Source organism: Geotrypetes seraphini, chromosome 5 (genome assembly GCF_902459505.1).
Source record: "Geotrypetes seraphini chromosome 5, aGeoSer1.1, whole genome shotgun sequence".
Taxonomy (NCBI): Eukaryota; Metazoa; Chordata; class Amphibia; order Gymnophiona; family Dermophiidae; genus Geotrypetes; species Geotrypetes seraphini.
This window is the reverse complement of record NC_047088.1, coordinates 103,704,759-103,720,449: the sequence shown is the minus strand read 5'-3', so window position 1 is coordinate 103,720,449 and position 15,691 is coordinate 103,704,759. Positions and strand designations below refer to the sequence as shown.

Genomic DNA, 15,691 nt, shown 5'->3' with positions numbered 1-15,691 from the left:
CTTGAAGCTCACTAACTCTTCTAGCTGATGTTAGCGCTATAAGAAAGCTGTTTTCCAGGAAAGGAAAATGAGGGAAGCAGACCCTAGCGGTTCAAAAGGGTCCGTCATCAATTGTTCCAAGACTATGTTGATGTCCCAGTAGGATCTCAGAGGAGGTCTAAGATTAGTAAGACCTCTCATAAAATATGAAATGAGAGGAGGTTGCGAAACTGGTTTACTGTTTACCCATGCGTGGTATGCTGAGATGTCTGACAGAATTTGTTTTAAGTCCTGAATTGTACAAATACAAGAAAATATATGGTCCAGTAGGCAGTGAAGAGGTTCTTAACCTTTAGCATGTGCCCATAAGAAAAAACGCTTCCATTTGGTTTGATTTGATTTTCTTGTGGAAGTACGTCTTGCTGCAAGCAGAACTGTCTTCACTGATTGAGAGAGAGAGGAAGGTTGGTTAGGAGGGAACTCTCAATTTCCAGGCCGTGAGACTGTGGAGATTGAAGTGCAGTAATTGGCCGTTGAGAAAGAAGAGAAGGATGGTCCCCTAGGGGGATTGGAGGAGCATCCAGCAGATCCAGGAGGAGTGGATACCATATTTGTCTGGGCCACTTGGGTGCAATGAGAATGAGTTGTGCCTTGTCCGTGATAACTTTTTGAAGCACTCTGGAAATGAGAGGAAATGGTGGGAAAGCATAGAGAAGATTGTGCTCCCATGGAATCGAAAAAGCATCCTTGCCATTGCTTGTGGAGCTGGGTGTAGAGAGCAAAAGAGGTGGCATTGTGCATTGATTTGAGAAGCAAATAGATTCACCTGAGGGTCGAGTTTCCTGCTGAGAGAGTCTGCCAGGATATTGTGTTCCCCTGGAATATAGACTGCATGAAGATCTACTTGAAGTGACAGGGAGTAAGTAGTTCCAAAGATGGTAGGCTTCCCTGAAGAGTTTGAGGGATCCCGAGCCCCCCTGCTTGTTTATATAAAACATGGTCATTTGATTGTTCATCTGAATGAGAATAATTCTTTGAGCAATCCACAGACAGAAGGCTTGAAGAGCATAGAAGTCTTCACGGAGCTCTAAATGATTGATATGCAGGGACCGTTTGTTTGTTGACCACTGACCCTGAGTCTTGAGGTTGTTGAGATGTGCCCTCCAGCCTTGATTGGAAGCATCGGTGGTTATGGTAAGGCAGGGCGGTGGAAGCTGGAATGAACATCCTGCTTGCAGGAAGGTGGAATGAATCCACCAGAGGAGGGAATCCTTTATGTTTGAAGGCAGAGGAATCAGCTTTGACAGTGAGTGGAGAAATAGATTCCAGTGCAACTTCAGGTGCCAGTTTAATGGTCACATGTGGAGCCTGGTATGTGGTGCCAATGAAAGTGAGGCTGCCATGTGGTCTAAAAGGCGCAAGATCGTCCAAGCAGGTAGGAAAGCTGATTGTCTCGCTTGAATTACTAAGTTGGTAATGGCTTGATGTCTTTCCTGAGGAAGATAGGCCCTTGCAGAGCTTGTCTAAGAGTGCTCTAATGAACTTGAGGGTACAAACTGGAGTTAACTTGGACTTCTGGAAGTTGATGATAAAGCCCAGGGCTTGCAAGGTGTGCACTGTGATTTGAATGCTGAGAAGGAGACGGTCCTTGGAATGGGCGACTAGTAGCCAATCGTCGAGGTAAGGAAACACTATATGATGCTGTTTTCTCAAATGTGCTGCAACTACCACCAGGCACTTTGTGAAAACCCAGGGAGTTAACGATAGGCAAAAAGCAGAATCTTGTATTGAAAATGTCTGTTGAGGAATTGGAAACATAGTAAGCATTAGTGGGAAGGATGAATAGGGATATGAGTGTATGCATCCTTGAAGTCTACTACTACTATTTATTATTTCTAAAGCACTGAAGGTATACGCAGTGCTATACATTTTAACATACAATAGACGGTCCCTGCTCAGAAGAGCTTACAATCTAGTTTAGACAGGACATTTTGGGGTTGGGGAGATTATGGTAGAGGAAATGATATGGTGGGTATAGGTATCTGACAGCAGTGAGTGGGAGTTAGGAGTTGAAAACAGATTCAAAAAAGTGGACTAGGGCAGCTAACCAATCATACTGCTTGAGAAGGGGAAGAATCACAGGAAGAGATAGCATTCTGAATTTTTCTCTATTTAGACAAGCATCGAGAGGTTTGAGGTCAAGGATTGGCCTAAATCCTTGTGTCTTCTTGGGGATAAGAAAAACTGAGTAAAATCCATGATTGATCTACAGAGGTGGTACGTCTAAGGCATTGTTCTGCAGAAGAAGTATCAAGCAAGTTGCAAGCTGAGGAGGAACCGTTGATGGTGGCGGTTCCTGAGAGAGTGGAACAGGGAATAAGAGAATTAATAGATATCCCTGAGCTGTGATGCTGAGGACCCATTGGTCTGTCGTGATTTGCTCCCAAGCCCCCCCAAAAATATGAGTAAACATCTTAGATAGTATTGCTGAAAATATTGATGTTGATATGCTCTATGAAAGGAATAAGTAGAGGAAGGGCAACAAAATTGATGAGATTGATCTGAAGGATGTGCTGAAAGTTCACGACTGGTTGAAGAATCTGTTTTGAGTTGAGAAAAACTGTGGCATGAACCTTTGCCCAAATAGGCTGTCCCCTAAGCAGAGAGCATCCACCAATCTGTCATGAAGATCTTCCCTGAGGACTGAGGCCCTGAGTCACATCGTGCATTTGGTGGCTATGGCCACTGCTGCCATTCTTGTCATCATATCATAAGCATCCTAATTAGTTTTTATTAAGTGGGGAAGTTGAAGAAGGACATGACCAGGGGCTTTTTTGCACTTTGTATTTGAGCTCCAGACGTTTAGAAGCTGTGGATACTGACAAAGGCTTCTGCCAGTTATCTAGTTGTAGATCCTGTAGGACCTGATGTACTGGTAAGGAAATAATTTTTGTAACTGGAGTCTTACAGGATTGAAGGATAGATTGAAAAATCCTTACTACCTATGGGTGTAGCGTCCAGACCGAGACTTAAAAGAGATAGCTGGCTGTAGAAGAGGGAGCGTAGGTTGGTCTAAGTCCACATTTAGTGTATCTTCCTGGTCTAACCTGTCGGGGGATAAAGGACCTCGGGCTGGAGAAGAGCATACGGGGGTAACATGAACCTCAAGCTACCTCATGAGGGATATCTATCAAGTGGTATGTGGAAAGATGTTCTACTTAGTCAGGGCAGTGTTGAGGTTCTAGAACCAGAAGAGGTGCAGACCGGTAGAGGAGGCTGAAGCAGGGTAGCACTACCCTGCATAAACTGTCGAATAAGCTGAAAAAATTTGAGAAAGCCTGAGGCGGCGGCTCTGGAACCAAAGTAGGAGGAGCAATGTACTTAGGAGGTACGTGGTCAGGGTCCAGCTATGGTGGAGAGGCAACTCATTCGTTCTTTGACTGGAGTTTAGCCTGCTTAACTGTGTTTCTGGACGTGGAAGAAAAAACATGTATTATGAGAAGGTGGGGGGACAACGTTTAGAAGGTACCTGTTCTGGACAGAGCTAGTGCTGGAGGAGAGACAACCAGTTTGTTTGTTTTTTAGCTGGTCCTTGTATGCTGTACTGTGCCAGACTTCAAAGGAAGATGTAGTTTTAGTGGAACAGACCGTGAGACCGAAATAGGGCCCACGGGAACTCTTTCAGAAGTCGCCAACACTAATGGCTGAGTCCCTGCATCTTTCACTGAGGGACGTGCCCTCGAAGCTGTCACCGGAGGAGTGGGTGTGTCTGACCTCTGCAAGTCTGGGAGCTTCCTCTTCTGTTTATAAGTTGCCGCCTGTGCAGGGGTCTTATTTTCAGCCAGCTGAGGCGGAATGAGGCCCCTCAACCACAAGGGGGCACCCGCTCAAACTCAAGGGTGGAAAATTTCACGGCGACACCAGGAAGTATTTCTTCACGGAGCGAGTGATTGATCAATGGAACAAGCTTCCAGTACAGGTAATCGAGGCCAGCAGCGTGCCAGATTTTAAGAATAAATGGGACGCCCATGTGGGATCCCTAAGTGGATCAGGGTAGAACATTGGCTAATATTAAGGGGAGGGTCTATAGAGTGGGCAGACTTGATGGGCCTTGGCCCTTTTCTGCCGTCATCTTTCTATGTTTCTATGTTTCTAATGGCACGTCCCTCCCCCACCAGACTGAAGCAGAGTCCTGAGGGGAGGGAGCCAAAGAAAAAGCCTAATATTTGTGTTGCCGCTGGTTCTAAATTATTCTTCTCTGATGGCTGTGGCTGTATGGTGCTTCCCTCCCCCACCGGACCGAAGCAGAGCCCTGAGGGGAGGGAGCCAAAGATAAGGCCTAATATTTGCGGTGCTGCTGTTGCTGAAATTTTTCTTCTTTTACAGCTGTGGCAGTATGGCACTTCCCTCCCCCACCAGAGCTGAGGCAAGGCCCTGAGGGGAGGGAGCCGATGGTAATGTATTGAGCTTCGCTAGGGTTTTGTTTTCCCCATTCCGGCTCAAAGCATCAAAGAAGCGCTCGGTATCCATGCATTCAGGTAGGAATCTTCGTGGTCTTAACGGCCGCTGCGTTTAATAGCAAAAAAGTATTTTAAGAGCAGGCTTAGTTGCCGAAAAGGACGCAGCAGTTGAAAACTGTTATATTTATGTCAATGGTCTTACACTTGTACTTAGCCCTAGTGGGTGGAAGTATGACAGGGAAGAGATGAAGGGCCAGCTCCGCTCACTCGGAAGAAAACTGAAGATCAGGGAGGTGAAGGTGGCTTTCTCAGAGATCCTACCTGTACCAAGAGCTGATGGAAAGAGACAAGGGGAATTGCAAGCGATCAACACCTGGATGAGACGATGGTGCGAAGAGGAAGATTTTGACTTTGTGCGCAACTGGACGGCATTCTGGGGAAAAAGCAAGTACTACAGAAAAGATGGACTATACCTCAACAAGGAAGGAGCAAGAGTATTGGCAGGCAACATGAAGAAGGCCATTGAGAAGGCTTTAAACTAAAAGACAGGGGAAAGCCGACAGTCGAGCACCAGTCGATAGCCCGGGAGACAGGATGCCCCGAAGAAGGAACCACGGGCAACAACTCATACACTAGAGGGGACGACCTCACAACAAATAAGGGAGACAAGGCAGGAAGGGATGACTCATGCACAGGAAGGGACGGCCAAACAGTAAACAAGGGAGACAATGTAGGAGCAGAAAATGACACCGTGAATGAAACAGTAGAGACAACCAAGCATAGGAAGTCCAAAAAGGCAACGCAAAGAGAACTCAAATGTATGTACACTAATGCTAGAAGTCTGGGAAACAAAATGGGAGAATTAGAGACAATAGCAAGACACAATGAACTGGAAATCATTGGCATAACAGAAACATGGTGGAATGAAGAAAACAAATGGGACACAGTACTACAGGGATACAAACTATACAGAAGAGATCGAGTAGGGCAGAAAGGTGGAGGCATTGCCCTATATGTTCAGGAAGGAGTCGAATCTGTTGGAGTGGCTACGCCAGAAAAGAAAGAGAAACCGGAGTCCCTCTGGATCAGATTCCTAGACAAAATGGCGCAGACACAAAAATTGACCTGTACTATCGACCCACAGGGCAGACGGAGGAAACTGACTCAGAAATGATAGAGGAAATCAAACAAGAATGCAAGACTGACAATGTAATAATCTTGGGAGACTTCAATTTCCCAGGGATAGACTGGAACCTGGGAACCTCCAACTGCGGCAAGGAGGCCAAGTTCCTGGAGGCGCTAGAGGATTGCTTCCTGGAACAAATGGTAAGGGAGCAGACAAGAGGCAACGCCACCTTGGACTTGGTCCTAAATGGCCTCAAGGGACCGACAAAAGAAGTAGAAGTCACGGTTCCGCTGGGGACGAGCGATCACAACATGATCAACTTTAAACTTGACATTGGGAAAGGGAAACATACCACAACCTTAACCATGACCTTAAACTTTAAAAAGGGAAAATACGATCACATGAGAGCAATGGTAAAACAACGGCTCAAGAAGAAGGACAAAATTAAAATGGTAGATCAGGCATGGTCCCTACTGAAAAACACTATCATGGAAGCACAAAATCTCTACATTCCGCGGATTTCCAAAGAAAGGAGAACTAAAGGCAAAGGAGAACCGGCATGGCTTACCAGACAGATGAAGGAAGCCATAAAAGATAAGAAGGACTCTTTCAATAAATGGAAACGCACGAAAACGACCAAAGCTTGGAACAAACATAAAGATGATCAGAAGAAATGCAACAAGGCGGTGAGGGATGCCAAAAAGGACTATGAGGAGAAAATAGCGCAAGAGGCCAAAAACTTCAAGCCATTCTTGAGATACGTAAAAGGAAAAAAACCCGCAAAAGAGGCGGTGGGATCGCTGGACAACCAGGGAAGAAAAGGGTACATCAAGGAAGACAAACAAATTGCAGACAGACTAAATTCTTTCTTTGCGTTCGTCTTTACAAAGGAGGACACCGCAACAATACCAGATGTAGTGGAAGTGTTCAAAGGAGTAATAGAGGACAGCCTCACCACAGTAGAAGTGGACTTGGACCAGGTATACTACCAGATCGACAATCTTAAAAGTGACAAATCCCCTGGACCGGATGGAATTCACCCGAGAGTCTTAAAAGAATTGAAGGTTGAAATCGGAGAGTTTTTGCGAAAACTTGCCAACCTGACAATTAGAACTGGACAGATACCGGATGACTGGAAGATAGCGAACGTCACGCCAATTTTCAAAAAAGGATCGAGAGGAGAACCGGGCAACTACAGACCTGTGAGCCTTACGTCTGTCCCTGGAAAGATGGTTGAAGCACTGATTAAAGATAGCATAGTCTGGCATTTAGATACACACGACCTGATGAAAGCAAATCAACATGGCTTCAGGAAAGGGAAATCATGTTTAACGAATTTACTTCAATTTTTTGAGACCATGAATGAACAAATTGATAGTGGAGAACCAGTGGACATAACATACTTAGACTTCCAGAAAGTGTTCGACAAAGTTCCACACAAGACTTCTCAAGAAACTACAAAGCCATGGAATAGAGGGCGATATACAAAGATGGATAGGCAAATGGCTGGAGAACAGGAAACAGAGAGTGGGCATAAATGGGAAATTCTCCGACTGGGAGAAAGTGACTAGCGGTGTACCCCAGGGCTCGGTACTTGGGCCAATCTTATTTAATATCTATATAAATGACCTAGAAGAAGGAACATCCAGCGAGATCATCAAGTTTTGCAGATGACACAAAACTATGCCGGGCAATCAGATCGCAAAAGGATAGCGAGGAACTCCAGAGAGATTTGGGTCAGTTAGAGAAATGGGCAGAGAAATGGCAGATGAAGTTTAATGTGGAGAAATGCAAAGTGATGCATTTAGGCAGTAATAATAAGGAACACGAGTATAGAATATCAGGTGCAACTCTGGGTAAGAGCGAACAAGAAAATGACCTGGGTGTACTGATAGATAGGACCCTGAAACCATCAGCACAATGTGAGGCGGCGGCAAAGAAAGCAAATAGAATGTTGGGCATGATAAAGAAGGGAATCACGAGTAGATCGGAGAAGGTCATAATGCCGCTTTATAGAGCAATGGTGAGACCCCACTTGGAATACTGTGTCCAACATTGGTCTCCCAACCTAAAGAAGGATATAAAACTGCTGGAGAGGGTGCAGAGACGAGCAACAAAACTAGTTAAAGGTATGGAGAATCTGGAATACGAGGATCAACTTAAGAGACTGGGATTGTTCTCCCTTGAGAAAAGGAGACTGCGAGGGGATATGATCGAGACCTTCAACATACTGAAAGGAATCAACAAAATAGAGCAGAAAAAACTATTTACATTATCCAATTTGACACGGACAAGAGGACACAAAATGAAGCTAAGGGGGGACAAGTTGAGGACTAATATCAGGAAGTTCTGCTTCACTCAGAGAGTGGTTGACACCTGGAATGCTCTCCCAGAGGAGATTATTGCAGAATCGACCATCCTAGGATTCAAAAGCAAACTAAATGCACATCTCCTTACATAGAAGGATATGGGTGACTAAAAATTACACCAGGTGTACACCTGACAGGGCCTCCGCGTGTGCGGATCACCGGATTTGATGGACCAAAGGTCTGATCTGGAGATGGCGCTTCTTATGTAACTCTTCTTTCTTTCTTTTTTTTTTTTTTTTTTTTACAGTAAGGAATAAGTTGTCTGACTAAAAGAACTGAAGAGCTTGAAATCCTATTTTTTTTTTAAATGCCTGAGGAAAGCGAAGTGGAGAGCTGCAATTGAACAGGAGCGGTTCAGAAAAAAACTGACAGGAGGAGGGAAGGGGCTTCAAGGACTAGGGTTCCTGCACATGCTCAGTAAGCTTAAAGCTTATTATAGCTAGGGGAAGGCACCGACACAGCAGGTTCAGTCAGAGACTTCACCAACAAGTGTAACTGCATATCCCCTGCTTGTCTCCGGAGAATGCAGCTTTATGGAAACAAAGAGTCTCTGTTAGAGGCAGAATTAGGAGAGAATAATAGTGCAACTTCTAGTGTGAATTGTAGAGCTACAGGTGGAGTAAATGACTGCCTTCAAATTTGAAGTAGTCTGTTTTAGGAAGAAGGAATAGAGAGAGAGCCATTTTGGGCCTGAAATATAGAAGAAATGCAGAGGTTTGAAGGGTGTTAGAATTCACCTCTGAATTACAATGCACATACATAAAACTTGGTTTAATATTTTCTGGCTCATTGCTTTGGTCACTCCCACTTCTTGGATTTCTTAAGCAGAGAATACCCACACTTGCAAAGAAGTGAAAGGAATAATGGAGATTTACTGAGGTCTATGGCAATGTTTCTCAACAGGACCGAGTTGAGAAACACTGGTCTATGGCACTGCAACTAGGGTTACCATATGGCTCCAGAAAAAGGAGGATGGATTGAGACATCCGGGTTTTACTTCTATTGAAAGCAATGCAAGTAAAATCCGGATGTCTCAATCCATCCTCCTTTTTCTGAAGCCATATGGTAACCCTAACTGCAACAGAAAATGAACTTGGAAGAATAGATGGTCCCCAGTTCTTTTCTGAGGTTATAGTGTATGTCCACCTCTTCTGATCTCTTTTTGTCACTTCTATACTCTGTTTTTCTCCATAATACTTTTTCTTCACCTTCCTTATACGCAAGATTAGTCATTCTGTCTTGCTCTTTATGTTAATCTTTTCCTTCTGTCTAACATGAGAGATACGCTTTTGTCTTCCAGATTCTGTGCAGAAAGGACTTTGCCTCCCATAGTCCCATTCAAAGGCCTCAGCCTAGGTCAATTCATGGGTCCTATCCAGTATGCAGTGTGGAAGGAGATGAAGTCTATTATCAAACCCGGTATGTCCAAAAAATAGCATAAAGTGGCATTTGGACATTTTATTTGCTAAAATTTCTAAATTGCCATTTACGAAACATTTTTTAGTTTTCTATGCTGTTTGTCTAAAGTGCATCTAAATTTCAAGGGAGCAAGTTTTGGGTGGGATTAGGGTACCTCAATGGACGGCTGCCTCCTAATTGTTTCTCCTGCTCTCATCTGGCAGAGGCAGAGTGGTGCCCAAGAAAAAAGTGGCACTGTGCGGCAGCCATTCGGAGTACAGAGTGTAGCACACGCCTGATTTTTGCATCGCTCTGCCTCTGCCACTGACGCTGCTGGAAGAGGGCAGGGGAACTGATCAGGAGGCAGCCGTCCAGCGAGGCAGGAGCGCGGAAAGCACGCTGGACAGCCGGGATGAAAAAAAAGTACTTTAAAAAAATATATATATGTATATTTGCTCCTTAAGATGCACCCTTATTTCCACCCACTTTTGGGGGGAAGAAAAAGTGCATCTTATAGAGCGAAAAATACAGTAGCTGAATTTGAACTAGTTTGAAAATGTGCAAACCATGATGATAGTCAAGCCTTCACATCCTGTTAATGTCTGGTCTTTGCACCTCATGTAATTAGTCTCTCATATCCAAATCCCCAACACAGGGATTAAGGTGATGAAAACAGTTATTTGCGCTATGGTGGTGTTAGAAGCAGCAGTTTTGCACAAATAGTAGCAGAGCAGTCAGTTACATCACTTTCTATCCTCTACTTCCCACGGTGAAGATGAATGTTCTAGCAGCAGCAGTAACAGCAAAGCACCCTCTCCTTGCAGAAATCTCTAAGATCCAAAACATAATTTCTCTGTCATGTAATTTAAATATACATTTCATTGGGTTTAGTGGACAAGTTTCCCTTGAAATCCACACTTACTTTATTAAGACTTTTTTTAGACATAATTATTTCAGTTCTGAATCAGAAGTAATGAATACCTCATGTCTCAGTCTTTCTAGACCTTTCTATAAAAGTCCACAAATATATAGTTATAAGCATATAGAGTTTAATTTTTCTAATCTAGAATACCATCAACATGTTTGACGTCTATCTATCATGTATTCTAACTTATACTCTCTTTCCTCTTAAGTTCCATGTCCAGTGACTCTTGATGCAAAGACCAACCACCCAAATCTCATCCTATCCAAAAACCTGACCAGTGTGAAAATGGGGGAGCCAGCAGAGGTCCAGAACAGTCCACTGCGTTTCAACAAGAGCATCTGTGTCTTGGGCTCCCAAGGATTTTCCACTGGAAAACATTACTGGGAGGTTCAGGTGAAGGAAAAAACTGGCTGGGATGTGGGCCTGGCAAAGGAGGGTGTCAACAGACAAGAGATTGTTAAAGTTAAACCTAAAAATGGCTACTGGGCCATCTGGTTAAGGAAGGGACATGAGATCAGAGCTCTGGATTCTCCCTCCATAGTTTTGGCCCTGAAGGCCATACCCCAGAAGATTGGGGTCTACCTGGACTATGAGGGGGGACAGGTATCATTCTATAATGCTGATGACATGTCACACCTCTACACCTTTAAGGACATATTCACAGAAACACTCTATCCCATGCTTAGCCCTGGGGTTAACAAGGATGGGACCAATGAAGAGTCAATGAAGCTCTTTCATCTCAAACTTTAAGGCTTGGCACTCACACAACTGAATTCCAATGAACTTTGTCAGTGCAAGAATATTCCAAAAGTTGTTATGGTATAATACAGTGTTCTTCAACCATTTTATACCTATGGACCAGTGGAAATAAAAGAATTATTTTGTGGACCGGCAAACTACTAGGACTGAAATTTTAAAAAAACATTTCTGCCCTGTCTCCGTGAGCTCGGTCCCCGCAAACCATCTGATCCCATCCGCACAAGCCTCAGTTATGATTTTATGTTGAACGTATTATATTAAAGTATAAAAAGAAACAATATTCTGTACAATTGTCATTTTATAAATACAAATAATATAGAACAAGGATCAACAAAACCCCTGTCTCCCCTCCCGTTCACATATATCCCCTCTACTATCATGAAAACTGAATAAGCCAAATTATTACAGAATGCTACACAGAAAAATCATGCTAACAGAATACCGCAGTCACACATGAAAGGAATAGTGTTAGGGGAGTGCAGCTAGGGCAACTGCCCCCTGGTCAGAGAGATCCCTAAGCCAGCTGTAAGCTAAAGAAGCACTGTCTGGGCTTTGCAGATCCCAGTTATGTCTAACACCAGCTCTAGCAGGATATATATTTCAAATCTGATATATTCTAATCACAAAATAGAAATAAAACTATTTTTTCTACCTTTTGTTGTCTCTGGTTTCTGCTTTCATCTTCTTTTCACTCTCTTCCTTCCAGCGTCTGCCCTGTCTCTTCAATCAGTCATCTGCCCCTTCCATCCACTGTCTGCCATCTCCCCCTTCCATATGGTATCTGCCTTCTTTCTATGCCCCTCTCCCCTTTCCATCCAGCCTATGCACCCTCTCTCTTTTTTACATGATTCATTCCAGCTTCACTTCTCTCTTCATTTTTATCTCTCCTACACCAGATCTAGCATCTTTGTCCCTCTCTCATTTCTCTGCTGACCCCCTTTCCAGCATCATTCTCTCTCTACTTTCTCATTCCTGTCTCTCCCTTTTCCCTCCTCTGATCTCTCCATTCCACCCTGTCCCCTTCCCCTCCTCTAATTTTCCTGCCAGCTGTTTCCTTCCTTTTTTCCTTCTCCCCTCTTCCACCTATACAACAGTAACTCTTCTCCCTTCCCTTCCTCCCCTCCCAGCAGCATCTTTCCTTCTCCCTCCAGTTCCAGTTGCAGCTCTCCCTTTATCCAGCAGCTTCCCAGCATCCAACAGTGGCTTCCTCCGCTCCCCTCCCAGCAGCTCTCAGTACCTGCCTGCAGCAGCAATTCACTTTGGCAGCCTTGGGTCCTTTGATGGGTTGTACCACCTCTGAGGAAAGAGGAAGTTGCATCATCAGAAGCATGCCGTGATTCAGAAAAAGCCCCAAGGCTGCTGAAGTGAATCACTGCGCTGGCAAGTACCGAGAGCTGCTGGGAGGGGAGAAAGCCACTGTCGTAGGCTCCCCATGATCTCGCTGGCCCTGTGCGGTCCGGCAGGAATTTTCTGTGGACCGGCAGTTTAAGAACACTGATATAATAGATAGAAACACAGAAAAATGATGGCAGATAGAGACCAATCGGCCTATCCAGTCTGCTCATCCACAGCATCTACTATCTCCTCCTCTCCCTAAGAGATCCCATGTGCCTGTCCCACACTTGAATTCAGACACAGTCTTTGTTTCCACCACCTCTAATAGGAGACTATTTCATGCTTCTACCACCATTTCTGTAAAAAAGTATTTCCATAGATTATTCCTGAGCCTATTACCTTTTAACTTCATCCTATAGCCTCTCATTCCAGAGCTTCCTTTCAAATGAAAGAGACTTGACTTGTGCATTTACATCACGTAGGTATTTAAATGTCTCTATCATATCTCCCCTCTCCCATCTTTCCTCCAAAGTATACATTTTGAGATCTTTTTTTTTTCTGTAATTCTTTAACAGTTGCATAGATACAAGTGAAACACACAAAACACAGCCATACTTGCATCAAAAAACATCAACAGCCCCATAAACTCCCTAAATCAATAGCAACCCCCCTCCCCCCCACGAGACGTCTGAAAGAAAAACCCCAACCACCAAAACCTCCTTCCCCATACCCAGAAAACCAAAAATCATTCAATAAGAAACCAAACCACCCCTTACTCATCCCCCCTCAGACCCTCCTCCAGGCCCAGTAGAGGCCTACCCTCCAGGAACCTTCCCCAAATATCCACAAATTGTTGCCATCGTCGGGACAATAAGGCAGACAGTCTCTATCGTTCACACACCCCACCCCAATTTATCCTGCATCATGTGCACCGTAGGCACCGTTTCAAGTTTATTTAAAAAAATTTTAAACCGCTTAATCAAATTTCTTAGCGGTGTACAATAAAAATTTACATAAAAACAGATTAAAAATTTACATAAAAACAGATTAAAAATTGGGGATACTAGCTAAAACCTAAGTATCTTAATAAAACACATAATTAGACAAATGGACCAACTTCAAACAATAGGAGAGGAAGGGAAGAACTACAATCGTAAAAGAAAAGTGAAATAAAAAAAGGAAAATACAATAGGTTAGAGTAAAAAGTAGTAAAATTTAAGAGTTTTGTCCTTAAGAGGACAGTTATTGTCCAAAGGCATTGTAGAACCCTTCCAATAAAAATCCAGCACCAACCTGGCCACTATAAAAGCCAACTGGGCCAGTTTGTCCTGGGTGTCCTCCCCACCCCCTGGGATTACCCCCAAAAGTGCAGTTTCCGCACTAACAACTACCCGGTACTGAAGGAGCTGACCCACATAATCAAATACCTGTTCCCAATACTCAGTAAACTGGGGACACTCCCACCACATATGATAGAAAGTACCCTTCTGACCACAGCCCCTCCAACATGTAGAGGGGCAGGCACTATTCATTTTGTGTAGCAACGCTGGCATGATGTACCACCGCACTAAAAGCTTAATGGCATTTTCCACTAATTGCGGTGCCACTGCTACATGATGAATGTGCAATACAATCTGCTCCCATTCAGCCCTTGAGTAAGTAATCCCCAATTCCCCCTCCCATACCATGATATAGGGTCGAGATACAACCCCTACGCACGGGTGCCCCAATAGTAGCTCGAATGATGAGCATTGTACTGCTGTAGGCTTCGCTATTCTAGCCTTCATAATAAAATTTTTAACCTGTAAATAAGGAAACAGATCCCCCGGTTCCAAGTGAAACTGAGTCTGAACCTCTGGGAAAACTTTAATAATGAAGTGAAAGGCTGCTACTTACTTTACCTCACCGGAGGCCCGATGTGATATAAAAAAAACCCAGAAATAAAAAAAAATAAAAACCAACAAGATTACATTGTATATTCCAAAGTAAATAACTTTTTATTCTAGTAATAAGTATTATAGCAGCATTTGTCAAATCAGTTTGGACATATACAGTGGAGAGAAAAAACCTCATACCAACAGTGCCGGCATCTTTCTGTAAGCATGGCGCAGTCTCTCTAAGAAATCTCTGCCATAGCATGGGGGTTTTATACAGAAAGTATCTTTTTCTAGTAAGACCTTCCCCTGGCTATTATGTACCACCCTATTGGATAAACCAAATGCCTATCTAACCCTCTCCTAGTCCACGCCTCCATTCTTCCCTGGGGGACCCTGGACAGGCATAGCTTCTAGAACTTTCTTCTTCTTGAAGTTTCCATTCTTCACACGGGTACAGCATCACTTTATTAGTTCTTAGGTTTCTGGATGATGGAGTATCTCGCTGATTTGCATTTTCCTTTCAGTACTGTTCATTGTCTTTCCAGCACTGGTTGGTGTCCTTGAGAATACACACTCACATGCCACACATTAGCATCTCAGCATCTGAACTGAAACCAGTTTGCATCAGCAAAATGTAGGAATAGATCTCACAACCTGTAAAAGTCTCCCATAGGCTCCTGTCATCTATCTCAATAACGTCCCCCTCTAAGAGCTGGCCAAAGCACCGGAGGCCCTGCTCTTGAAAACCCCACCCTCCTGTCCCGGTTGAAAATTTGGAGCAAACAAAATAGGAAGAAAGTGTATCCCCCTAGTCTTGCCCACCAACTTCCCAGCAGCCCACTTCCACACTCTTAAGGTCCACCGCATGAATGGATTGGGAACCTCTCCCAATCCCTTCATACCCAAAGCCAGCCACAGTAAATACCATAACTTAGTAACGCCTCGAAATCCCCATAAAAGCCCCTGTTCAACTTGCACCCATAATTTAGCAGGAAATGCATGCCAGTCCACCACCGCCCGAAGCTGGGCTGCCCTGTAATAGTTTTCCAGATTAGGAATACCCAAATCCCCCTCCCGTTTGAACTTGAACATGGCATTCCTGGCCACCCGAGGATCTCTACCCCCACCCCAAATAAACCTCAATATAACCCTATGCCACTGTTGGAAAAACACTTTAGGAATTTCAGTAAGCAAGACTTGCAACAAATATAAGTGTACTCTCCGAGCCCTCTACAATAGCTAAAATATCTGCAAATAATGACAATTTATGCTTAGTCTCCTGAATAGGTATTCCCCTATTCCCTATTTGGACTTTCAGAAGGCGTTCGACAAGGTTCCGCATGAATGACTACTTCAGAAAATTGCGAGCCATGGAATCAAGGGTGAAATACTCATGTGGATTAAAAACTGGCTGGAGCATAGGAAACAGAGAGTGGGAATAAATGAACAATACTCGGACTGGA

General features: G+C 44.0%; 1 protein-coding gene across 2 annotated transcripts in view; it reads left to right on the top strand.

The window, feature by feature from the left end:
- LOC117361201 (zinc-binding protein A33-like) overlaps positions 1-11,206 on the top strand; it is a 75,600-nt gene extending 64,394 nt beyond the window's left edge. For both annotated transcript variants that reach the window (XM_033946223.1, XM_033946222.1), the window contains 2 exons: positions 9,235-9,353; positions 10,466-11,206. In XM_033946223.1, the coding sequence (XP_033802114.1) occupies positions 9,235-9,353; positions 10,466-11,007 (661 nt within the window). In that variant the 3' untranslated portion in view covers positions 11,008-11,206. The remainder of the gene's footprint in view (positions 1-9,234; positions 9,354-10,465) is intronic.
- The last annotated feature ends 4,485 nt before the right edge of the window (positions 11,207-15,691 follow it).